The sequence below is a fragment of the Callorhinchus milii genome, unplaced genomic scaffold (assembly GCF_018977255.1).
Source record: "Callorhinchus milii isolate IMCB2004 unplaced genomic scaffold, IMCB_Cmil_1.0 Scaffold1, whole genome shotgun sequence".
NCBI lineage: Eukaryota > Metazoa > Chordata > Chondrichthyes > Chimaeriformes > Callorhinchidae > Callorhinchus > Callorhinchus milii.
The window spans coordinates 23881467-23906935 of NW_024704742.1; the positions used below are offsets into that span (position 1 = coordinate 23881467).

Here is a 25469-nt window from a genome sequence, read left to right on the forward strand (position 1 = left end):
AAAAAACGTCCCAAAAATGTTGAAGGAATGAGGTCCAGCAAAATGAGCTCAGGTATTCATGTTTTGTAAAGTCAATTATATTTAAGATATTTTTGTTTTATTTGTGCATGATTCAGGTAGTTCACAACAGGGTATATATTACAGTTGTTCACTGCAAATAATGGACGAGCACAAATGTAAAATACTCTAGTTATAGGGTACATATTTCATCTGTAACATACAAATTTTCAAGAATTCTGTGTTGCTCTAAGTTGGAATATGATGATCCAGATCCCATTCATCCAACGTTTCCCTTTATAGAATCACTTTTTCTTTTCATCTGTGTGCAATCTGCCCTTTCAGGACAGTTTCTTTTCCAAAATGGCTTTCACCAGGTTGGGGGCAGCCCGCCTATGTGTTGCCTTCTGAACCTGTCCAATCAGTTTATTTAACACCTTCCAGTTTCCTTTATGAATTTCAGAAACCTACAACACAAGTGAAAATGAGGCCATAGTAGATAGACTCAGGCATGTAATATGTCTACCCTACATAATTATCATAAATAATCAGAGAAGCCATAAAGTTAGTCAAATTAGCCATTTTGGTTTTATGGACAATAAAGTATCTGAAAACCAGGATTAATCAAGTTCATTAGATATTAAACCCTTGTTAAAAATCTCAGAAATGTTATGCGTTTACAAAGTATGTGTTTCAGCATAAATCGTGTGTGCAACATCCTAACATTTGTGCATTTTGGATTATTGTTAAGGTTGGTGCTGACAGTTTTGCAAGATGGCTACAGGGACAGGGCAGCAAGATTGCACTGTCATAACTCAGAGATTACACACTTTACATTCTTACATAGTTATCTGCCCTACTACCTGTGTTTTCCTGAGTTTGTTTCACAATAACAATTGACATTTATATAGCGCACTTACAGCTGGAGCTTGATGTCAAACAGGAGAGAAGGGGGAGGTGACGGAAGGAAAGCTCAAAGGCAAAGGTCTTCAGGTGCAATCTCAAGCCGGGCAAAGAGGGGGCAAGGCAGAAGGATTGAGGAAGATCTTCACTAAAATTGAAGAATTTAGGACTACCTCAGCTAGAAACAAATGATCCTTTTTTCACAAAATAAAGCTCTAACAAGTTAATTGACTATATTCTAACTTGTGAAAAAGGATAGGTAATTTTACAATGTTATTGAACTTACTTTGTACGCATAAAATAGAACCAATAGCAGTTCCAAATGAATGCTTAGGATTTTGTTTACGACTAGAGGCCCTTTATTCTTATGATGTTAATGAACAGATGAATGTTCAGTTCGGAGGCTGGTGCAACAATATGTGGAGCTCATTGATTTTTTTTACTGCCATGAAAACAATACAGGGCAGCAAACTGCTGTAAAGAGTTCCACGCCTGTAGTTTGATGGAAGGAATTCTGACAGTGTTATGAATCTCGGGAGAAGCTCAAGAGTGAACTGCCGCAGTGAAGCTTATGCTGGAGTATGGCTCAAGTACACCCAACAGATATCTGTTACCTTACCCAAGTGGCCAGAAACAGCTGACTTGAATGTCAATAGGCTAGATGATCAAGATACTTCACAGTCTAGTCCTCTCTTCACCTGACATCCACAGTCATACTATCCTGCAATGGCTGTGGACAGCCAGGCCTAGATCCACATTGGCACTGTCACAGCACCAGTTAGCATTTATCAGATCAGTCGGTGTGGAGCTGTTTGATTAAAAACAAGACAGTAGCATCTGCTGAAGTGGCTTACCTCCTTAGGGTGATTTTCAATAATAGACTGGCAGATTTGTTCTAGTTTTGCTTGGTCTTGGAGCAATCCCAGTTCTTTTTCTTTCACTATCTGGGAGGCTGATTTGCCTTCTTTCTTGCACATTTCAGTGAACACCTACCAACCCAAACCAGAACCAGAGCTAAAAAGGTACAACACTGGTCAGATCCACCATGATAAATAATTTCAGTAGTTATTTCAAAATAAAATTTGCAAAACAAAGTAGGATTTACTGCAGATCTAATAAATAAGATAATTCTTTAATATGATTTCTAGAATTGGAATTATGACACAAATCCCTCACTATTCTGCTATCGGTAATATAATTTGCATATTTCAATTCACCATCATCCACTAAACTAGTCTCATCTCTGGAATTATTAAAATGGAAATTACCAGATTCCTCATCCAAAGCATAGCAGCCAGAGATCATTATCAGAAAAACAAAGGGTTGTGTACAGAATTGAGAATCAAGGCTAGATATTTTGATACAATAAATGCCGCTATAAAATTTTTCATGCACAGCTCCTTAATGGAGCATAAACCTCAATTACAAGGATGAACAGAAGCTGACGTTTATTCACCTGTTTTGCTGCTGAAGATGAAACAACTCCTTTTTCCAAAAGGTCAAGCAGCTCTGATAAGGCCAAAGGCTTGAAGGGACTGAAAAGATTGTGTAAATAAGATAAATGCACTAAAATAGTACATTGTAAATAAAAAAACTGCTTAAAGGTTTGGATTGTGTGCAATTATGAAGAAATACTGGGAGCAAAATGTGTAAAATGGGAAGTTCTGTAATCTAATAATCATTCATAGAACAGTCAAAGCATATCCTATCAAAAGTACTTAAGATTACAAAAAGCTTTGGTGAGGACAAAAATAAACTAAAAGCACATGAAAGCAGTTGTACTAGTGGCAGTAAGCACATTACTACATCTTGGCAGGAGGGGAAGAAAGTGACTGCACAAAATCAAAATTCTACACTTATCTAATGGAATCTGAGAGTGACAAAATACATTCTTACCAGTAAGGTAAAACCTATCAGATTCCATAAAAATATTTATATACACACACAAAAAAAACTTTCTGAAAAAGGGAAGTCTGGAACACTCAAAATGTCTCCCAGTTGCTGTATGAATATAATGGTTATATAAAATATATGGGACTCTAATTGAAATAAATCATTTGCGGTCTCATTGAAATTTGCCGTCTGTAAAGTTTGTTGATATTTGAATTCAGGTTCCATATATTTTCTGGGAGGAAAAAGAGAATGAATTTGAATTAAACTGACTCCTCCTTGACTTCCTTTTTCCTTTAAGTAGCACGTACAAACATTTATGCACCAATTGTTCTCATGACCTTGCTGATGTAGTTGCTTGAAAGAACATTGTTTCAGACCTTTACAAACTGCTGTTGATTAGCAAAAAACCCAATGACATCTCTTGCCACACACCATCATATTAATTTGATTATATTACCCTCATCATTGGCAATTCAGCTCTCTATGGGAATGAAATGCAGTTCATTCATTTTTACTGCTGTTTTTCAAGGACTAATCACAAATGCACAGTGATAGCCAAGCATACAAAGAAAAACAAATTCAAAGGTATATTCCAGAGAAGATGCAGGAAGGGAAAGGAGGGTCACCTATGTAGACATAAGCCAGTAATTGAGTAGATTAAGTTTTCAACTGCCTTTGATTTAAAAACAATCGCTACATTGTCGGGTGGGGTGAAATTTTAGGCAAGTTTCCTTACTCCACACGCCTCTGTTTACCTAGCAGTAAATAAGAACCCAGTTGTTAATTGATAGGCAAATCGCTTTTCTGGGAGTAATGATCCCTTCCAAAAAATAAAATAAATAAAAATAACAAATTGGTCACTCAATCTAAAAATGTTTATGGGAAACTGCTGTATGCAATTGGCTTCCGTGCTTCGTTCACAGGATATGCAGTCAATTCGTTTCACAGTATGTTCTGTGAAGAGCTTTGAGACGTCTTGAAGATGTGATAAGGGGCTGTATCAAATGCGAAGATTATTTATGATTATTAATTTTCCTCTCGCTACCTGGATTGCTAGAATATGAAGCTAGGCATTTTCCCAATTTCCTCCCACTTCAATGTTGCATCTGAGTCTTGTATCAAAAACCCATCTTTATGTGCTTGCTACAATTTCAATTTTATCTCTGTTAAGGTGCATGAAAACTCAGCAGTTAAAACACCAACACGTCGCCTTGCATTATGTGTGAGCATTACAACATTCTGACAATTAGGGCAGGAAAGAAGTCCATGGTCAAGTTACAGGAAATAGACATAAGAATAACGAGACATTGTCTAATATGAACAAGAGTCATATGGACCAGAAAAGTCCCAGGTTTTTATTCCTTCCTTGCTGAATTTGCTGACCTCAACCAGGATAGCAGATAGGTGTGCCGCAATTGTTGTCCATGGCCTTGAGATATGGGGAGGGAGCAGGAGAGGGAAATAAAGCATTCCCATTCCAATTCACTACCGAATGGTTCCAGGCACAGGTGTTGGACAAGGGCAAGATCAAGTTCAGCCATGATAACCCCATAGTTAAACAGCCCACCACTTGCTGTTTAATCGCAACATGAAGAATGGCTACTTAGCATTGGATACAATACAAGATTAGCACCTTTCATGTCGGGAGGACGTCCCAAGGCACTGCAGGCACCTGCTGGATTGATTCCCAGCATGAGTTGTTGACAAAAGGTAATTATGGGGGTGGGGGAAGAGCAGAATAAACCTAAAAAGGTTCCAATTTGTACATCAGGCAAATTGAAAGACATTGATCAAAAATGTATACACATGGTGGTTAGTTAGGTAATTTGTAAAAAGCATATGGAGCTCAGTGTATGACTCATTCTCACAGGACTAAGCTGGTCTGTTCTTCAGTGTGATTTAACTTTTCTGACATAAGCGCCATCTGTTGGTACCCTTTCTCCTCTAGCCAAAGCAACGTAGCTGAAAATATGTTAAGTGTTTCATTTTTCTTTCACTGTATTTTCAAAGTTCATTTTGGGAATTGCTCACTGTAGAATGAGGCTTATACATTCATGTTTTTTTTCTTAAAACAGAGGGCTAAAATAAGGTTGAGATGTGCTTTTTGTGCTTTGGCAAAGTTACACTGTAATAGTCTAGAAAAAAGGCTTTTCCTGCTCTCCGATGACCTAGTAGATAAAATATGCTGACACATGTGGAATCCATCAGCCTGTATTAAGAGTATCAAACCAGAGTGACAGTCCCCATATGCAGTAGTAAGCCATACCAATGAGAATGTTAAAAGTATTGAATGTTGGTTTGTGTTGTTCATTCAACTGAATTGAAAGAATAATTGAAGGAACTGGCGGGGGTGGGGGGCCGGTGTAGATCTGCTCTGACCCACTTGCTGACTTGCTACACACTGTATGTGCTTTGACATTTGGATCAGGCAACAGTGTGATAAATGCTGAGATCAAACAACCTGCTAGTACTCACTGATAGGGTTCACGCATGAGTAATGACCACTTGGTCAAGGTATGAGAGTGCCCATGGAGCTGCCCAGTAGACAGTAAAGGGAGCTAAATGCTTTCAGGAGAAGAGGTTAAGGAGGGAAGAAAACAAGAAAAAATTGGCTAGAAAAAAATACTACCAACAAGGTTAAATGAAATGCAGGTCTCCAGTTCAAGTCACTAAAAGAGCAATTAATAGCAGCTAACCTTTGTCGTACTGTAAGGTTATTCTGTTTCAAAAATCCCAGGAACTCATTAATTATCCAACTGATCACCTTCCTGGGATTGGCCAGAGTGTTTTCCGCAACAGTTTCAAAGAATTCCATCAATCCATCTTCACTCTGCAACAGAAATGTGACAATTAGAACATTGTTGAAATGCGTCATTTCAAGTTTCTTAGCCAATGTTTTCGTCATATTCCTCTTCTGCACAGGGAATGGCAGGAGGCTATGATAATCACAGCCAAGGTTGAACCTGATACAGTCCACTTCTGACATTCATATTCATGTAGAGTTCATTAAATGGAAAGCCAAGTGCAGAAAACATAGCTAATCCTCGTCCATTACAGCCGATTCACTTATAACAAGACAACACTGATAATAGCAATTTGCTTCATTATCATCAGGTATTCAATCAAGTGTTAATGTCAAGATATTGGCTGAGGTCAACTGTAATGCCAAATAAGCCTCCAGCAGAGGTCAGCTAACCCAACACAGACCAGAGACTGAACCTGACACCATGCACCGTATCCCATCATACAGTGCATTAATCACTGGGTCATAAGGGAGCTGCTCATTTAGAATAGCTGATATACACCATAAATCTGAAATTAAATACAATTGCAATTTGTAACTTATAACGACTCCATGAAGTCCAACATCATTCTTCTTCACTTCCCACTTTCTCCTAAAGGGGTCTTTGACTCCTTGTTGCATAATGTAGCAAATACAGTTACACAGTGCTAGTCGCCAACTGATTTTTGATCAACTGATAATATTAGCGCCTTGGGATGTCCTCCCGACGTGATAGGCGCTATGCAAATGTAATCTTGTTGTTGTTGTATTATAGCAAATGCTCACTCCCTATTGGTTTCTGAGTCAAATTTAGAATGGTAATTGAGCTTCATTTCAAAATTAAATCAAACTGTGTCCTTTTTCGTCCCAGTGACCGGGTACCAATGAATTTGAAAAGATAGCAGCTTTAATTCTATAGAAACAGGAGAAAGTCAGAGGATTTATCCATCAATTTACCATTCAAAATTGGAAGTTAGTAAGATAACTGTGACTAAACTTCATGGTACAAATGTCTGTGCAAATATACAGTAGTTTTAAAGTGTTTCTGCAGTAAACCCACATTGTGACTCTACCTCTTCTAATCCAATTACTCACCATTAATGTGATGCTGTGTTCAGTGAGGATATTATACTTTTCCACCAGTCTTGTTCGCTTAACACTCGGTAACTCGGGCATTTGTTCACGGATCTGGTCAATATTCACTACTTGCTGATGATTCACATTAGAGGGGAGTGTTTTGTTGTCATAAATTATCAATGGAGGCAAATTCGGCTCTGGCATGAACCTAAGGAACATTTAAACCATATAGGCAGTTTAAACACTCCACATTAATTAATTTGCTTAATGAAAACCTCTCCTTTTACTTCCCTAATCACAATCGTAAACTAAACCCCTTCACTACTAATCTTTTACCAATGCGTAGGGACCTCCTACCGACATGAAAGGCACTATTTAAATGTAATTTGTTGTTGCTGTTTTACAGTGAATTCTTTGAAACCCTTTCATTATTTCACACCTCTATCATTTCAACCTTTTCTGTCCCAAAGGAGAGTCCTAACCTCTGTAGCCTCTCCTCACAGTTATATCCTTTCATTTCCAGCATCATCCTCACAAAACTATTCTGCACTCACTCTACAGCTGTAATATTATGTCTATTATATGGTACATAAAACCAGAAGCTTGTAAGGGGGGAGAAAGGAGAGGGTGACCATTGGGCTGAATACAAGACTGTACAAAAAGAAGACCAGGGAACAAAAAACAGATTAGAGAAGCCAAGGGACATAGAGCAAATGCAAAACATAACCCCCCTGCCGCCCACCACACCCCCCCGCAATTCCTTTAATATTACAACAGTAGTAGGGAAGACGTTAAAACCCTTAGGGATTCTAATGCAGTTGTAAAAGAGAATAAACAAGATACAGCAAACATATTAAATGGCTACATCCTGGAGGTTTTTAACCGGGGAGGACACTAAGAACAAGCCACCCAAATGCAGGCAAACATTGTTTGAGCTCCACGACTTCAATATAAAGGAGGCTGAGATTCTACATAGGCTCAAGGGGTCGAAAACTAACAAATCCCCGGGACAGATGAACTGTACTCCAGGCATTTAGGGAGACAAGGCAGGAGATTTATGCAACACTGACAGACACCACAAGGGAGTCAGTCAGGACTGGGGAGGTTCCAATAGACTGCAAGTAAGCAGATGTTGTTTCCATATTCAAGAAGGGTGACAAACTAAACTTGGCAACTTCAGACCCATTAGCTCAATACTCTGAGCTCAATAATTGGAAAAGTTATAGTCAATCATCAGAAAGGAAGTGGAAGATTATCTATATAAAATAATCTAATATTTGACCACCAATAGGGTGTTGCTAATTGCTGTACTTTCAAACCATAATGACTTACTTTATCCTTTGATTTATTTTGTTCCATTTAGGATTCATTTCCTCTGACTAAAGGTCAATAAACACAAATCACCCAGTTAAAAGGCTACATTTTAATGAGCACTTTATATTAAAAAGTATAGTCTTATCTACCAACTAGTAACCTTTACTAAATCTTTTCAACATTAGCGCAGTCAGAAGTAGAATTGGAGGTCATCCACAGCCCAGGTATTTCACCTTAGATGTGTGTAGCTATAGAAGAAGCAGTAAATAAATAAAGCGACTAAAGCAATGGAGAGAGAAAAAAAATCATTCGTTGTTTGGAATTGATATTGCTGCTTACAGGAAGAAATATAAAATTGATTCAGAAGGGAAGAGAATTTAAGTACATTGCTCTCTTTAATAAACTACGACCTACTAAATCATAAACATCAGCAATTGTTCCTTTTTCATTTATATGAAATATTCATTGAAGTAAATGCCTAATCTAACAGGCTCTTATTTAAATACTCTTATTAAAGCAATACTCAAATTCTGAACTTACCCTGTAAATGTTGCTGCTGAAATGATATTACTACTCTTTTTTCAAATTAGCTAAACATGGTGATGGTGTGAGGGGTGGTTGGTGGTAAGCAAGGTCGCCTTGAAGCTGGGCTGGCCTCCAGATGATGTGTTTGGCAATCAATAGTGGAATTGCTTGGCAATGAGATGTTGGAATCTCTGGCAGTCTCGATCGTCTAGTTCCCAATCAGGTCTGCAGGACTCCAGGGCACTGTTGATGAAGGTCCAGCCAGTCTGGCCCATTAGCAGCACTTGGAGGGGCAGGAATGCTTCCCACTCAGCTCATGTTAACCTTGCAAGCCAAAGCCCTAACTGGCGAAGTGGTTCCAGCTGGACAAGCAGTGGAAAGTTTGCCAGGCAATTCTCTCAAAGACAAGTTTTTAACTGGTTAACTCCAACAGTCCCCAAATCTCGGCTCTCACCAACCTGACCTCTAGAATTAGATAAGCAGGGTGCATCTCTCCAGGGAGAGTGCACATTTTATTCCAGATGTTGGGGAAATTCCCATGTGTGGATGGCATACAAATGTGGAACTCAGTCTGGTTTGGATATTCTTAAGCATTGTGATGGGTTTCCACACACATGCATCATGACACCCATTGAGAACAGGGGAAGCAGCATATATTTGGTAATAAAAATCAGCATTTTAAACTTTTCAACACAATATTCTATTACCCATCAGAACTTAAAAGGTTCTTTTTGCATAATTGAGGTTAATGACTTATAGTAAAAAAAGAAAAATATGCAGAGCTCAACATTCGCTGTGACAAATAACAAATTACCTGTAGTCTTGCTTTCCCTCTTTATCTCTCATCGGTATGGTCCGTCTGAAAATATTTTTAAAAATGTACTGATTTGTCTGGGGCAAAAGTACATATTCTTTCCTATAGCTATCATAGTGTTCATGTTGGAATGCTCAGTATAATCTGCACAAAATTCTCTCAAATGGCATTAAAATCCCTAAAGGAAAGGTTTAATTGCAAGTTCTGTTTGTTTACTCATTCCCTTAACATTTCCTATTACATATTAAATTGTATTCTGTATTAGTATGATGAGACAAAAGACCTTTTCTGTTTACTTTTAGTTATAATTTTATGATTAATACTAATGCTGCATCTCTCCTGCTGGTTGCACAGCAATATCAACAGTACAGTAATGTGAAGCTGGAAGCCTGATTCATATGTCCTGCTCCTAAATGCGTCAAATCAACCGGTTAAAAACCAACTGATTTTGAACAATAGTTTTTTTTTAAAGTTAGAGTGGATGTAAGTAGAGATCTTTAATAATAATAGTTTCTGAAATACTCTTGGACCGTTCAATACATCGCCCGAGAGCCTCAACAGACCATAAAACAGTGAGCACAATTCAAATGACACCCATGGCATATCACACTGCTCTTAAAATCACCCCTGTACACAGTGGTAGATGCTGTGAGATTGAGTCTTGCAGAAGCAAATAGTCATCAAAATCAGAGCGATACTTTGCACTGCTTAACAGTCATAAATCAGTCATAAGTCTTCCTTTTAAAAAGAACAAGCAGATTATTTCCTTCCCCCATAGAAAACGAGCAGTGTAGTGTATTAACAAACCACAAAGACCAGGAAGGTTCCATGTTCCCGTCCTTGTCCATGTACAGTTGATTGATGTTAGACTGGGCACCAATAGGGATTCTAAACCCCAGGCTAAGGAGGGCAAAAACACTATTCAGAGATTTCATGAAAATGCGTGTATCTAGGTCAGATGAAGAAATGGTTATATTGCACTGTATCCATAGGATTCATTGGGATACAATATTGCACAGGCTCTCTCTACTTACCTTGACCAGGAGGTCATGTTTCAAGTGTCACCCAGACAGCAAGTATCAGTGGGCTACTTGATCAGAGGCATCACAACTGAGCCTTCATCTGACACCTGTGCACCTTCTCTCAGGGTTACTTGTTAGCAATGAGTATGAAAAATTGGATGATTTTAATTATCTTCAATTGTCACAATGCTACTGGTGCCATGCTAACTTGGCACAGAAAGGAAATTTAAACTGTAACCTTACACAAAGGTTTTGTGATACAATGTTATTAATTTAATTTTCTGTGCTCCAAAAGCATGTGTATTTCACAAATCACACAACAGGAAAATTAAAAGTGGGATATTAAGAAAAAAAGCTTTTCAAATTTAGGGAAAAGATAAGAGGCTGAGTACAAGATTATATAGTTTGTAATATTATTGCCTCAGAGTCAAAAAGTGAGTTCAAGATGAATGTTGGTATGTGTGCTCACAGTCTTGACCGACATGCACATTCTAAGTACCATCATTTGGATGAGACGTTAAACTCAGTATACAAAACCTCTGCGTAAGCCTGTTCAGGTAAACATAAAAGATCCCTCGACACTACTTGGAAAAAGAAGTTTCTTCCAGTGCCCTAGCCAGCATTCACCTCTTGCTGTTTGTGGGTATTTGAAGTGCACAAATTGGTTGTATTTGCTACAAATACAATCACTACACTTGACAGTCATAACTGTGAAGGGCTTTGAGCTGTGTTGACTTTGAGAGTTCCTTCCTTAGTTATCAAGAGTAAGATATATATATACACACACACACACACACTTATATATAGTATCGCCTCCACTTGAGATCAGTCAACTCACCAGGCGATATAGTGGAGTCCTGTAGCTCAGTGGTTAGAGCACTCGCTTTGCAAGCGAGAGACCTGAGTTCAATTCCAGGCAGAGGGCGAAACCTTGGGCAAGTTTCCTTACTCCACACAGAGCCTAATAATAATCCCTCCAAAAACCAAAAACAATAATTAAATTGGTCATCTTCAATCTACGACAGTTTGTGGGACATTGCTGTGCGCAATTGGCTGCCGCGTTCGCCCACAAATATACAGTCAATTCACTTTACAGTATATTCTGTGAAGTGCTTTGGGACGTCCTCCTGACGTGAAAAGCGCTATATCAAATGCAAGGATTATTATTGTTATTATAGCTCAGTATTGGGGTCATTTATTGATAATAATTCTTGCATCTGATATAGCACATTATCACTTTGTCAAAGATGTGTCAGAGCGCTTCATGGGAATTATTGTACAGTATAGTAACTATAGTAATTTGTAGGCAAATACAGCAATGTCCCACAAACAGCCATGAAGCAAATGACCAATTTTATCTGGGGCATTGTTAGCCAGGACACCGGGAGAAATTCTTCTCTTTTCAAATAATGCCATGAGATCTTTAACATACATTTTTAACAGACAGACAGACGGGACTTCTCTCTGTCTGACAGACAAGATTTCTCTCTGTCTGACTTTTTTGTCTGACAGACAACCCCTCTAATAATGCAATACTTCAGTTGCTGCATTGGAGTGTCAGTGAGACTATGAGCTTAAAATCTGGATATGGAGCTTGAGCCTACAACCTCTGACTCAGAGGCGAGACCAGTGAGACTGAGGGTGGGGCCACTGCAGTTTAATAATTATTCTCTCCTCTCCCCAAAAGGGCAAAAAAAAAATTCTTACCCCGATTTATAATCAAATGCTCTCGTCTCGTTTAATATTATTTCTCCATTCTCCAGCACTTCAATTTGCCTCTGAATTTCATAATCTGTTACAAAATAAAATAAACTAGCATTATTATTACAATCAAGATAAAAATTAATTCACTGCAAAACTAAATGTTTTTACTGCTTTTTTTAAAAAAATGATACAAATCGAACAATCATTTGGGGTGGTTTTGGAGAAATAGAATGAAATAAAAAACACTTATAAAAAGAGCTGCACAGTGTACTGCAGCTAAAATCTGGATTAAGGGCAGATAAAGGACACATCACAGACCGATTGCTCTTGCCAAGAATCGAGCACTGTTGATATTCTTCACTTCAGCTCTCACACCATAAGGCTCCCCAGGTTGATGTACAGAAATGTTGGCATCCACTCTCAACTGTCCCTCTGCACAAATGAAAACATGACATGATTACAAGCAGCTCCAACAGTAATGGAATTGTCACAATCTGCTTATCATTAGTGGATGAAAATGGTGCAAATAATATAGATATAGATATCTATATGTAAACAAAACTGCCAGACAAAACTAATCAAGCACGACTCTGTCATACTGGATAACTTAAATCTGCCTCCTGACAGCAGTAGATGAAAAATATTAACAAGATATGATGCATATGGTGTATGCTGCATTAAACTATGTATAATAATCCTTGATTTAATATAGCGCCTAATCACGTCAAAGTGTCCCAAACATCACCATACGTCACTGTATTTATAGGCAAAATGCCCACATTGTCTCAAAATCGCGATGAAGTGAATACTTTTTTTATTAAAAAAATGGCACTGTAGTTTAGGACCTAGGGGGAAATTTCCCTTCTCTTTTTGAATAGTGTCATGGAACCTTACTTTAAAGTCACATCTGACAATATAGGGCTCTGCCAGTATTGCTTTGAGCTCAAAGTATCATAAGCATCACATACTGCCCTTTTCAAAATAATAAAATTAGAATTATTGACTATATAATGAAGAATAAACCTAAGAAAAAACTAAGATAAACTAAGAAAAAATTAGTTTTACTTCCTAGAAAAATTCAGAGAAATTGCGAGTGCCTCAAGGTTTGACTCTTTAAAAGCAAAATTAAATATTTAGTGTTCTTTTAACTGTCTCTACTACACATTTGTAAATAGTTCTCTGCATTATATTCAACTTATTAAACCAGATAATTTTATTCTCAAAGCTATGAAAATTACTGTACATAAATCCCTCCACATCCTAGTACCTCTCTATCTCTGATCTTGTCCCATCCCACCCCTCATCCCTCTCCACTTTTGCTTGGCAAACCTCTTTGTGAAGTGCTGAGCTGTCATCCTATATGAAGTATGCCACATAAATGCAAGTTGTTGGAATATATTCACATGCAGGACTCCCCCAGCACTGTATGGAGTATAGTCATGACGAGGAACTTGAATCTGCAACCTTTTGACTCCAAGGTCAGAGTGCTACCAATTGAGCTGACTACTGGTTAACACTTTCTACTCTGTTTGGACGGTCCAGGGTTCATGTCTCTGTGCTAAGTTAGCTGATATCAGCCAGGTAGCAGTTGGAGCACTACACTTAGTCTCAGGGCAGGAAAGATCAGTTCCCAATTTCTAGAGACAGCCCCAACCCCTTACTGGATGGCCTTGTGTATGTGTGTTTGTATACATATATGTCTCAAGCAAGAAAATTCAGTCAAGGTTTTCAATGATCAGTCCCTATATGGGACACTGCTTGTAAACCTGTGTTGAAGTCTCACAGGCGGTTCTAAATTTAAACTTAATTTTTAACTGTGTTACTATAGGCTCTCAGATCAAAAACACAGTGGAGCACTGTTATAACGCTGTTAATTGGGGTTCAAAAAATCCCAACCAGCACTATAACACGGGTGAGATTACTGGTTGGGGTTTCTGCATTCGCTGAGTATACCAGCATCATGAGAAGCCCAAATGGCTTCATGCACAGTCTGCATGAAGTGACAAGGTGTAGCTGACATCACTTAATGTGCGCTGTGAACAGAAAGCGATGTAGTAAGCAGCCTGATGATCTAGGTGTATGTATCTCAGGAAAGAGAAGATTCAGGCTCGACTCTAATGCTTTCTGCAGTTTCCAGTGGATTTCAGGGCTATTGCTGACATTTTGAAGCATCAATGGAGCAAGTACGTGCATTTTGGGCAAATAAGCATCAGGGATCATACCTTAATCACGCTATAAACAAATTCACAATAAAAAGGTAACACGTGCTATAAAAGGATTCAGGGCTCCGATGCTACCTCATGTGAAGGACGCTAGTTGAATACAAACTTGTTGTTCCTGCTGTAATTACCTGCCATATTTCCACGGCATGTTCCAAGCTGCTGTAAGATAAGTTGCAGTTCTCGAACTGCTGCTGCAGCCTCTTCCCCGCAAGTCATATCCGGCTCCATAACAATCTCGATTAGACCAACCCCTGACAATCAAACATTATCCATTTAGAAGGTACCTTGGGGAACAAACATAATACTACTGAGAATCAGGGGGGAAAACGAGTCGGGCTTTCAAATACTTCATCTTACAAAATTAAAGAAAAAGATGCAGAATATTCTAATGTAACACTGATAGAAAACAAATCAGATTTGTATCTTAATTACATCTTAATTACCATGCTTCATGTACTGTTTAAAGGTCATGGCCCATTTCTCCTTTAAACTCATCACCTTGATATTAGCCCGCTCACACAAACCACTGCTAAAATCCGCATTCATGCATTTGTGACTCCCGACCCCTCTTAACATACTCCTCACTGGTTTCCCTATTTCCAGCATTCACAAACTCCACCACCCACATCCTCACCCACACCAATCTCTGCATGCCCATCACTCCAGTGCTCATAGCCTCTGTCTACCAAATGGATGAATGATTTCAAGAACCTCAGTGTCACCTATAAATCCCTTCACTCCCTAGAACCTTCCTTTTGTTGTGACCTCCAACCCCACTTCTGCTAGCCCACACTGCTCGGCAAACCTGGGCCTGTTGCAAGTCTCCCACCCCAGCATGAATGGCCAAGCCCTCAGAAACAACATCACCACCCTTCGGATTTTCCTCTCTACTCCTCCATCTTGCCCTCCTCTCTATCTGTCGTTAATCCCCACCCGAAAAACTACCTCTCCAACTACCGCTACAGTCACCTCCTACCTTTTGACACCATCCGTATGAAGCGCTCTAAGTCATTATCCTACGTGAAGGATAAACTAAGCCAATTGGCAATAGTTCATTAAATAATACGCCAAATATTATGGCACAGGGCCATGCATACAAGGAAGGACTCTCGGCTAAAAGCCTCGGTATGGCTGCTGTGAATGTCACATCAACAGGCAGAATGCACAATTTGTACAGCTATTCATGGTGATGTGCATAGTTTAAAAAAAACACGGTCAATGCAATTCAAACTACAATAGAAGGCACTTTAACATTCTAATTTACATTGATTTTAAAAGCCAATCATCTCTTCAAACGCATGAGCACAGTTTAATTAAAAATATCTCCACTTCACTTTTTAAAAAAAAATCAGGATTTGTTCTTCAATGTGCCTTAAATTAAAATAGATTAAACAGTGGAGTAAGATAGCAAATTGGCTTGGTAGAGTTGCTGAGCAGTATTCAGGAATATGATTTAACTCATCGATGTTTCAATGAGTGGGTCATTTGAACTGTTTGTGTTCTGCTCTCTCACACTGCCGTGCTAAGCTAATTCCTCTAAGCAGAACCTTGTGATAAAATCATTGACAATTGGTTTCCAAATTAAAGTAAAATCTATACTAATAAAGACTAAATGTCTGTGTGTCTGTCCGCCAAGAACGCAATATCCAATTGACACAGCTACATGATTTATACCTTATCAGAAAGGTCTTGCATGGGAGAGTGACATAGGCATATTTTTTTTCGGGATCTTCTATCGTTGATGAGCTATATTTAAAAATTGCTTTCATTAAGCCACAAAATATGAGGTATGCATGGAATTCTCCAATAAAGTAGTGACAAAGGAAATCACATACCCTTCCAGAGAGATACATCTATACTAACATATTCTGCAACAAAGTAGCACAGAAAAAAGTTTTGACCTAAACAAGCTCATCACACAGGTTGACCTACCAACTCCCCGCCAGGAGCCCTCTCCCCGCCAGGAGCCCTCTCCCCGCCAGGAGCCCTCTCCCCGCCAGGAGCCCTCTCCCCGCCAGGAGCCCTCTCCCCGCCAGGAGCCCTCTCCCCGCCAGGAGCCCTCTCCCGGCCAGGAGCCCTCTCCCCGCCAGGAGCCCTTACAGCTGAATATAGATAAAGACAAAATGTCTGTCTGTACGTCATTCTACATTCCATATTAGATCCTTTGGTTGCAAGCGAAGCTGCAACCGGTACAGCTGGTAAGAAAATAAAATGAATTCAAAAATAGATGCACAGATGGTAAAATATCTACTTCATACTAGATCAGGGTTTACAGCCCTACCAGCTCGATTCAAGTCGATCAATGTTTGAAATCTTGCATCATCATGTAGACTTTTTCCGCTATCCTGCTCCAGTTGTATCTGTTTAATTCGCACCGATTTAAGTGTTGTTTGATTTCTGTTCTTCCCAGTGCATAGATTATACGTGAGCATTCCATTAACAGCGACTGGACATCTTTGTTGCGTTATCTGATATCCTGCCTAAATATGCAATAGAGAATACTTCCTCAATTTAGTTAACGGCAACAGTATCAAATTTAAACCTTTAAATGGCATTCATTGGATAGTTTAGAGATTTGTCCAACAGTAAAACAAAATATCTATCTGATCAGAGAAAACTATGGGGAACTTTGATAGAGTTATTTAAGATCATGATGGATTTGGAAAAAATGAAATCCAATTAAGTTGCTCCGCTGAATACAAAATTTAAGATGTAGAAACAGAATGATACAACACAGAAGCAGAGTACTCTGCCAATCAAGCCTATACTGGAGTTTTCTCCACATTAGCGTCCTAATTTAGTCCCACTATCCTGCTGGTTCCCCAAACCTTCAATTTTTTTTCAAATATCTAAAGAATTCAAGGGTATAGATTCAAAATAACAAAAGGAAATTGGAAATGAGGACCTTTTTTAATAAAGGGTGACTGACACATGGAACAAACTACCAGCAAAGGTGACGCATAAACTGTAAAAGGTTTCAAAAAGTAATTATACAAGTTTGTATCGAATGACGCGATTCAGTGTTATTAGATTTGGAAATAGAAGGAATCTTGTGGGAAATTTAGGACCCAAAATTCTATCAGGACAGCAGAAGAATGCTAGAATTTAAAAAGTTAAGCAACATCTTCCTTTCCTTGATAAATTCAGCAATTTCAAAGGCCTTTTTGGGGGGCGAAAGAAAACATGTGATGGTGCAGACAAAATCTTAATTACACCTAGCCTTTACTCTGCTAATTTGGGCTCTTTTGTTTGCATTAAAACAAGTTTTCTTTTAAATCCAGTACATTCTCAAACATCATCTTAGAAGGAACAGGAACATTGGTTTGGAAAGAAGGTTCAATGGGGAATATGTTCCTTTAAATATATAAACAATTTCCCTCTAAATATGTCTCTTCAAGGTCAAGTCACCAAATGCACACATCACTACTGTTTCTGCTGAACTTGGACAGTAGACGTCTTATGGCAATGGGCCATTCCACCACAGAGCCATGTACCCTTTGACACATGCATTACCCTGCAGAATTTTAGAAACTCAGCTGCACACGTGATAAAGAAGCATTACCTAATAGAATACAGGTTCCTGGATTCCATCAATAAATGTGGATCCCAATCTTGCAAAACACCTTCCCCTTTCCATAAGAGTGGCTATCTTGATGTTATTCCAAACCATTTTGTTAGAGAAACCCTTGCACTTTTTGGATGAGGCTATCAGCAGTGAATATTTCTTCTGTTCCTTTTTTGCCTCAGTTTACAGTTTAACTCACTGCCAGCCTCTTGTTTTTATGAATTTTTTCCACTTTTATAGCTGAAATCAACATGTTGAACAGATTTTCTTCCCCTTTTAAAATGAACAAACACCAGAGCATTGAGTGTATCAGAGGCCAAGTGTCATATTCAAACGTATACATATAATTTGCAAGAGTCAATTCAGGTCAAAAGATTCATACTTAAATACAAGTTATTTGAAATCATGCAGAGACTTACGGGCAAGTCAGCATAGAAGTAGTGCTTTCGGTCAAATAAGGATCTCTTATTAATTGTACAGTTCAGAGCTAAGCCGGTCATCACAGCTCCTTCCACACACCGTTTATTAAGAACCTTTTGAAAATGGAGGAATACAACCATTATAAGTAGACAGACATTTTACTGGGAGGCATTCAATTCAAAAATGTATTCTGCATAAAGGTTCCTTTGGAAGAAACAATACATTCACCATCACAGACCGCACAGCTTTACAATACTGCAGTAACAAGTCTTCTAGTACTGTCGAGGCATTTAAGCTCTAATTCTGTAATGAATCAGCATGATGAACACTACAAATCATCACACTGCTAGATGATTCTTCACAGCTTAGCATTGTAATGCTGCTCACAACAGGATGTGCACGCATATAAAATAATAATGAGATTGGAAGTCAGTGAAGGGCACATGACTGCTTGAGCTGCAGAATGTACAATCATCTACCATATATAAAAAAATCAATTTGGTGTCAAGTCACTTCTGCTGAAATCACTACAAACCAAGAAAACAAAACATACAAACCACTAAAGACATTCAAACCACTAAATTTGTGCAAAGACCTAATTCTGCGAAGAGATTGATGTTTGACCTCAGCAAGCCTTGTTCGACCAATGAATTTGTGTCACTCATTGAGAACAGGACGATTCAATCAAATGAATAAGTGCTCTTGGTTCACTGGTACATTTTTGTTTGATATTCTAAAACATAAGTCACAGTAATTTCAATAACAATTATAGTCTTTTTGTCAAAATCCCTCCCACTCTGCGTCAAAACCCATCTAAAAATCTATATCTTTGACTGCACCTTCGGCAACCACTCCTCTATGACTTCATCTCAGTCTATGTAAAGTACTTTGAGATATTCTGCATGAAAGGTGGTACTTAACTGCGTGGCAAGGCTGGAATTGACAATGCTAAGCAACTTTACTTTCTGAAGTTGGTGCAAATGCACATTAGGGAAGAACTGTATTCCACCTGACCTTGGGAAAGTGTTCAATTTCCTATCATTATGATATCTCAAGTATTGAAGACAACATTCATACCATTTTAGGGCAAGGAGGAGCATTCGTTTTTTTNGATTTTACAACCACTCCTCTCTCCTGGATGGTTTGGCCTAGCTGCGCTCAACTAAAACACAAACCACACACAAACAAAAAATTTCTAGCGAGGGCTTTGTTGTTGTTATTATTGTAGGGTAATGATTGCTACCAGAAACAATGGCTCATTCCACCCCACGTCCTATTTCTCAGAGCACTGAAATAAATTATTGCATTTTACTCCCACCTTGACTAAGGTCAGATAGCTTAGCACTGGAACTGTCTCAATCTATTTTGCTTTAAGGGGAGCTCATTTACCATTGGGGAACTAGAATGTACATTTTAACATGTGTTCCACCTTTGGCATCAAGTTCTGCTAGAAAGTTGAAATTAACGCAACATTGAGACACATTTCCAAAAATACGGTATAGTTTTGACAGGCACTGTAAATCTTAGTCAGCAAGGTGCCAAGCACATGCAGAAACTCATCACCATGCTTGAGTATCCAAACCAGTTTAATATATGTATGCCATATCTGCATGGAAATGTCCCTATGTGTGGAATGGAATGTGCACATTCCTTGGAGGGATGGACCCTGCCTACCTAATTCTGGAGAGTATTAATAATAATAAATGATCCTTGCATTTGATATAGTACCTTATCAGATCTTTGAGATGTCTGAAAGTGCTTCACAGGATATGCTGTGAAGTGGATTGTCTGTGTATTTTGTATTTTGTGGGCAAAAGTGCAGATTTGCAAAAGCCAAGGCTTGGGAACCCCAGATTGTGCATTGGGCACTGCTGAAGTTTAACCAGCTAATACTGCATTGCTTGCCATTGAGCGCACTGTCTGGCAAGCTTCCAGCTTGTCCAGCTGGGACGCCCCAAGGTGACTCTGCTTACCTCGCCTCAAGGATGGTAATCAAACAATGAAGATATGTGAAGGGTCAACTAATGGCAGTGTTAATGAATTCAAATTAATTGGCTGCTTATCTCATTGTTGTTTGTGGGTCCTTGCTCTTGCAGTTTAGCTCGTGAGTTTGCCTATAAAACAGTTTTTACTTAATTTCTCATCAGTTATATTTTGTAAAGTACATTGAGAAATTTATTTTATATGGAAGGTGTTATATACATGCAAATTATTATTGATACTGTACCAAACAGTCTCAAAGGAGTTGAATTTAGGAATTTTTCAGTTAGCTGGTACTTTATGCACTTATAAATATTTTTAAAATAATGGACACCATCAAATGGTCAATTGGCACATATATCAAGGATGGAAGTGCATTTTGTTTCCTTTTTTATTTCCTAGAATTTCAAAATGCTCCACTTTATTTCTAAAACACTTTCTGCAGACATTTCATTTAGCTTCCAGAAAGCAATTTTCACATTAAGCATCTTACATTTTACACATTGATTGAATATTAAAGCTTTGCGTAATACATTTATGCTCATTATTCCGAGCTGATCTCAGTAATATGGGGTGCAATATAAGTAACCTCTGCAATATTTGGCGAGGGAGTGGGGGGGAAAAACACTCATCAGAATTTTGAAGATTTGAAACTTGCAAGAAGGTGGGATTTGTATCAGACATTGCAGCAATTACTGTATATTGAACAATAGTTTTTTTTAATTCTTTTAAGGTACTGATTTAACATGCCCCTCATTCACCAGCTCAACAAACAACAACAACAACGACCTGCATTTATATAGCACCCTTCAATCAGGGTAGCGTCCTGGAACGCTCCGCACATAACCTCTGTCCAAGCATCTGTAATCCTGCCTTTGAACTGGTTGCTATAGGTAGTCCTCTAGCGTGACTTATCCTCTGAACTCTTTCCTTCCCTAAAGGGTAGTAGATAGGTTCCCTCTGCAATTAGTAACATTTGGAAATCATGGTACATGGACCAATAATTATAAACATGAACCACATATACAGACAGAACTGTGTATTACAGCAGCAACATGCCAGTCCCCTGATGGCATTCAGTAATTAGTTTTTAAATTATTGTAAATTGATACTCGTATTCCCTCTCCGGAATTTTGTTTTTCTATTCGTTGCAGCTTTGTCATTTAGACAGCAGCAGGTGGCAAGGTGACATTCCTGAAAATCTTTTCAAAACATTTGGTGTCTGACTGCCCAACAGTTCACATCATTAGAAACCAGCAGGAAAAAAAAGTGCATCATCTATGACAAATAACTTAATCTAGCAACACAAATCTAGTGGGAATTCTATCTCTCGCAGATCATATAAGGGCACCATTAGTTCAAGCTCAACAAATCCAATATAGGGATGTTTTAAAATACTCACCGGTAATGTGCCAGGAAGTGAAGCATCTAAAAATGATACCAATGAATTGGGAGGTGCTGAAAACTGCACCAATGACCCAGAGAAAAGTTTGGAGTTTGAACATATTTGGGCATGAACTTCCAATCCTACAACTCCCACCCATGAGGATTTGCTGGAAGAAAAACAGTTTTTAACAGTGAAATGATGACGATAAATACAGTTCGAACAATAAACAGAAGACAAGTAGCATATATCCAGTCTATAATCATAGAATTTTGTAACAGAGAAGAAAGCCATTTGGCTTATCATGTCTGTGCAGGATCTCTGAAAGTGCTACTCATTTAGTCCCATTCCCTTTTCCCTTGTTTAAATTATTTTGCGTCTTGCAACATTTTTATTAGGCATTCCGTGTCACAATAACACTGTAAAATAAATTTCTCCTCGTCTCTGCTTTGTGATTTTACTGCTGACCTTATATGGAGGCTCCCTAGTTACTAAACAGTGGAAATAGTTTACTCCCATTTATTCTATCAAAACCTGCCATAGCTTTGAACACATCTATTAGACTCCCCTTCAATCGTCTCTGTTCTCACAATAGCCCAGTTTCAATCCATAACCAAAATCTCTCATTCCTGCTAAATCTCTGGTATCCTCTGCATGGCCTTGGCTTCCTTCCTAAAGTAGAAATATAAAAAGCCACATAAAACAAACTATCATTTAGAGGTAATCCAATCCACCCTTTTTATTGAGTGAGACTGTTATGCCAATTAAATATGATAAATATCATATGGATTATAAAAAACAACCTCTCCCCCCCTCCCCCCACACACACCTTATCTGGGTTGAATGTTACACAGGAATGGGGCATAATCTCAACCAGACCTTACAGTACTTTGCTACAGGGTGACTAGACCCTGTATGTCATATTAAACAATAATAAAATACTGGGAAGGGTGGAGGGGCGACTGGGTGGGAGTAAGAGATGCAACAGAACTAAAATGGCCTCAGTGACCCTGGATTAGAGGACAATATGCGAGATTTCAGATCTTGATCTCTACATAGTGCCCCAATGCTCTCTTATTAGTTTCCTACACTCCAATTCAGACTTACTGGTTGTTCCTCGCTCCCTCCGCCTAACTGTCAGTGACTGTCGTTCAGCTATACTACCTATCTGCCTGACATCCTCGCTCCCTGCCTCCAAAAAACTCTCTTTGGCTGTGTCGTCATCCAACATCCTTCACATCCCCAAAAGTGTGCAAATCACATCAGCCAAACAGAAAGCATACATACTGACCTCTCAGTGGCTTGATTTGGAGACTCGTAACATGGTACTACATGCATTACACGCCCAAAAGGCCAAAATAACTAGCGCCATAGGATCTTTAACGCCCACTTCAACAGGCAGACTGAACTTCTGCTTATTATAATTTATCGTTTCAGAATAATAACACATGCATCTGGTTATAGTGCCTTTTATAGTGCCTTTTATTTTATAGTGACAAATTTAGTGTCTTGAGTTCAGTACCAAACGTCAGCGGGATCAATACAATTCTACAGCAGATACACTCGTCAAGAGAAACACAGCCATTAATCCAACAAGCTTCCCCAGTACTGCCAGCGCCGGGGAACTGTGGCTCGCAAAACACCAACACCCGTACCACCGCAAAGCGTAATGCGGGCAAACGCGGCACGGACGACTTTGACCGCACACTGCGATGTCTCAAAAAAAAACCACACACAAGCCACGGAATAAGCGACCACGTTTATTTGGGGGAAGGCGCGACAAGACGCTGTATCGAATGCAAGGGTTATAACAACAACAACAACAGTGGTTAGAGCACTCGCTTTGCAAGCGAGAGACCTGAGTTCAATTCCAGGCAGAGGGCGAAACCTTGGGCAAGTTTCCTTACTCCACACAGAGCCTAATAATAATCCCTCCAAAAAACAAAAACAATAATAAATTGGTCATTTTCAATCTACGACTGTTTGTGGGACATTGCTGTGCGCAATTGGCTGCCGCGTTCGCCCACAAATATACAGTGAATTCACTTTACAGTGTGTTCTGTGAAGCGCTTTGGGACGTCCTCCCGACGTGAAAAGCGCTATATCAAATGCGAGGATTATTATTATTATTATTATTATTATAATAATAATCATCGTCATCATTATTACTATTACTGTTGACCAGATTGACACGGTTTAGGGATATAGTGCCGTGGGATCTTTAACGTCCACCCGCACAGGCAGACGGGACCTCGGTTTAAGGTCTCATCCGAAGGACGGGCGTCTCCGCCAATACATCCCATCCCATCCCATCCCGACACTGCCTGGAGTCTCAGCTTAGACTACGTGACGCCAAGTCCCGATGTGAACCCACAACCTTCTGACTCCCTCTCTATAAATAATCCCCACCGCTTGCAGGTGTTGTCCTCAAATTACCTTTCCTCTCTGCCCGGCGCTGCGGCTGCGGCTGCGGCGAGCGAGGCCGAGCGCGCGCTCTGACGGAAGACGGTTAAACGGCCGCCCAACGGTCGCAGCAGCAGCGCGACCTGCGCCATGACAGCCGCACGCACCACGTGTCCGTCCGTCCCACGCTCGCTCGCTCGCTCGCTGGGAGTTGTAGTGCCGACCGCAACCCGCGCCTGCGCTGTGAACTCGCCGCTGAACTACATTTCCCAGCAGGCCACGCGATCACCCCCGTCGTTGCTTGGCTTCTTGAAGGGGGGGGGGAAACAACAACAACAACAACAACAAAATTACATCTGTAAAGCGCCTTTCACGTCGAGAGGACGTCCCAAGGCGCTGGACAGACACAGTTACGGACCCGAGCTGAGGGTCGGGGGAAGGGAAGCAGTGAGATCGAAAACACGATCGAAGAGGAGGGTCTTGAGTTGGGTCTTGGAGTGGGGGGGGCGAGGGAGTGGGGGGCGAGGGAGGGACTGCGGGCGTAGAGTGGCAGACGGCCCACCCACCAATGGTGGGACGAGCAAGGCGGGGGGGCACGTGAAGCAGGCCGGAGCCCGCCGAGCAGAGGGAGAGACCGCCATGCTGTTCTGATAAAGGGAAGCCCCGGTCGGCGCAAGCTGTCGCCGTGTGCCGGCGGCCGTGCAAACCCCACAGCCTGGCTCACTCTCGCCTCTCAGGCGGACAGGAGATTGTGGGTTCAAGCCCCGCGTCAGGACTTCAACTCACGTGGTTGCTGCTCCATTGCTGGGCTCGGGGGGGGGTTTGGGGTGTTGCCTTGCCAGACGTGCCGACCCCTCGTTTGGATTGTTAAACCGAGACTTGTCTGCCTGTTCAGGTGGACATTAAAGGTCCTATGGTGCTCTCGCACGTTTGATGCGAAAGGCGCTATGTCAACCGCAAGAATTAATATTGTTACTTAATGCAGGAGGATGCCACAGCTGTCTAATAATTAATATTATCCTTGCATTTGATATGGTGCCTGATCATGTCTTCGAGACGTCTCAACGTGCTTCACAGGATATACTGTAAAGTGGATTGACTGTATTTTGTGGGCGAAACAGCAGCCAGTCGTACCCAGCAATGTCCGATAATGTCCATCCAGCCATGGTAGTTTTATTTGGGGAGCAAATTTTTATTTGGGGAGGCCAGGACATAAGGAACAACTCCCTTCTCTTTTCAAATAGTGCGATGGGATCTTTACAGGACCTCAGTTTAACGTTTCATCAAATGGATGGCATCTCCAACAATGTAACACACCTCCATCATTGCATTGGAGCATCAGCTTCCAAAACCCAGTGTGGGGTTTGAACACACCACATCCTGGCAGAGGAGACTGCTACCAACTGAGCCAAACACCCGTGTACCCCTTCATGGGAATATTGCGTATACATTGTTTAAAACAGA

The 25469-nt window shown here is 40.0% G+C and overlaps 1 protein-coding gene across 2 annotated transcripts; it reads right to left on the reverse strand.

Moving 5' to 3' along the window:
* Positions 1-69: 69 nt before the first annotated feature.
* On the reverse strand, positions 70-24184 carry gatb (glutamyl-tRNA(Gln) amidotransferase, subunit B). Of its 2 annotated transcripts, XM_007904015.2 has the most exons (13): positions 24039-24184; positions 21621-21771; positions 18238-18351; positions 16535-16733; positions 14382-14504; positions 12350-12463; positions 12035-12119; positions 9306-9350; positions 6671-6860; positions 5490-5623; positions 2357-2435; positions 1755-1889; positions 70-464 (listed from the first exon to the last, which is right to left on the reverse strand). In XM_007904015.2, the coding sequence occupies exons 1-13, from the start codon at positions 24155-24157 to the stop codon at positions 339-341; spliced, it is 1614 nt and encodes a 537-aa protein (XP_007902206.2). In that variant the 5' UTR covers positions 24158-24184; the 3' UTR covers positions 70-338. The 2 variants fall into 2 exon arrangements, with proteins under 2 accessions (XP_007902206.2, XP_007902207.2); XM_007904016.2 differs by lacking the exon at positions 70-464 and having other exon boundaries at positions 1836-1914.
* Between the last annotated feature and the right edge of the window lie 1285 nt (positions 24185-25469).

Excerpts from the sequence above, each read along its gene's own strand:
- gatb (XM_007904015.2), bottom strand. The coding sequence starts at position 24,157 with ATGGCGCAGGTCGCGCTGCTGCTGCGACCGTTGGGCGGCCGTTTAACC. Across the intron at positions 18,352-21,620 it reads CACTTCCTGGCACATTACCG|GTTCTTAATAAACGGTGTGT; the intron begins GTGAGTATTTTA and ends CATTTTCAAAAG. Across the intron at positions 12,464-14,381 it reads ATGCCGTGGAAATATGGCAG|AGGGACAGTTGAGAGTGGAT; the intron begins GTAATTACAGCA and ends TCATTTGTGCAG.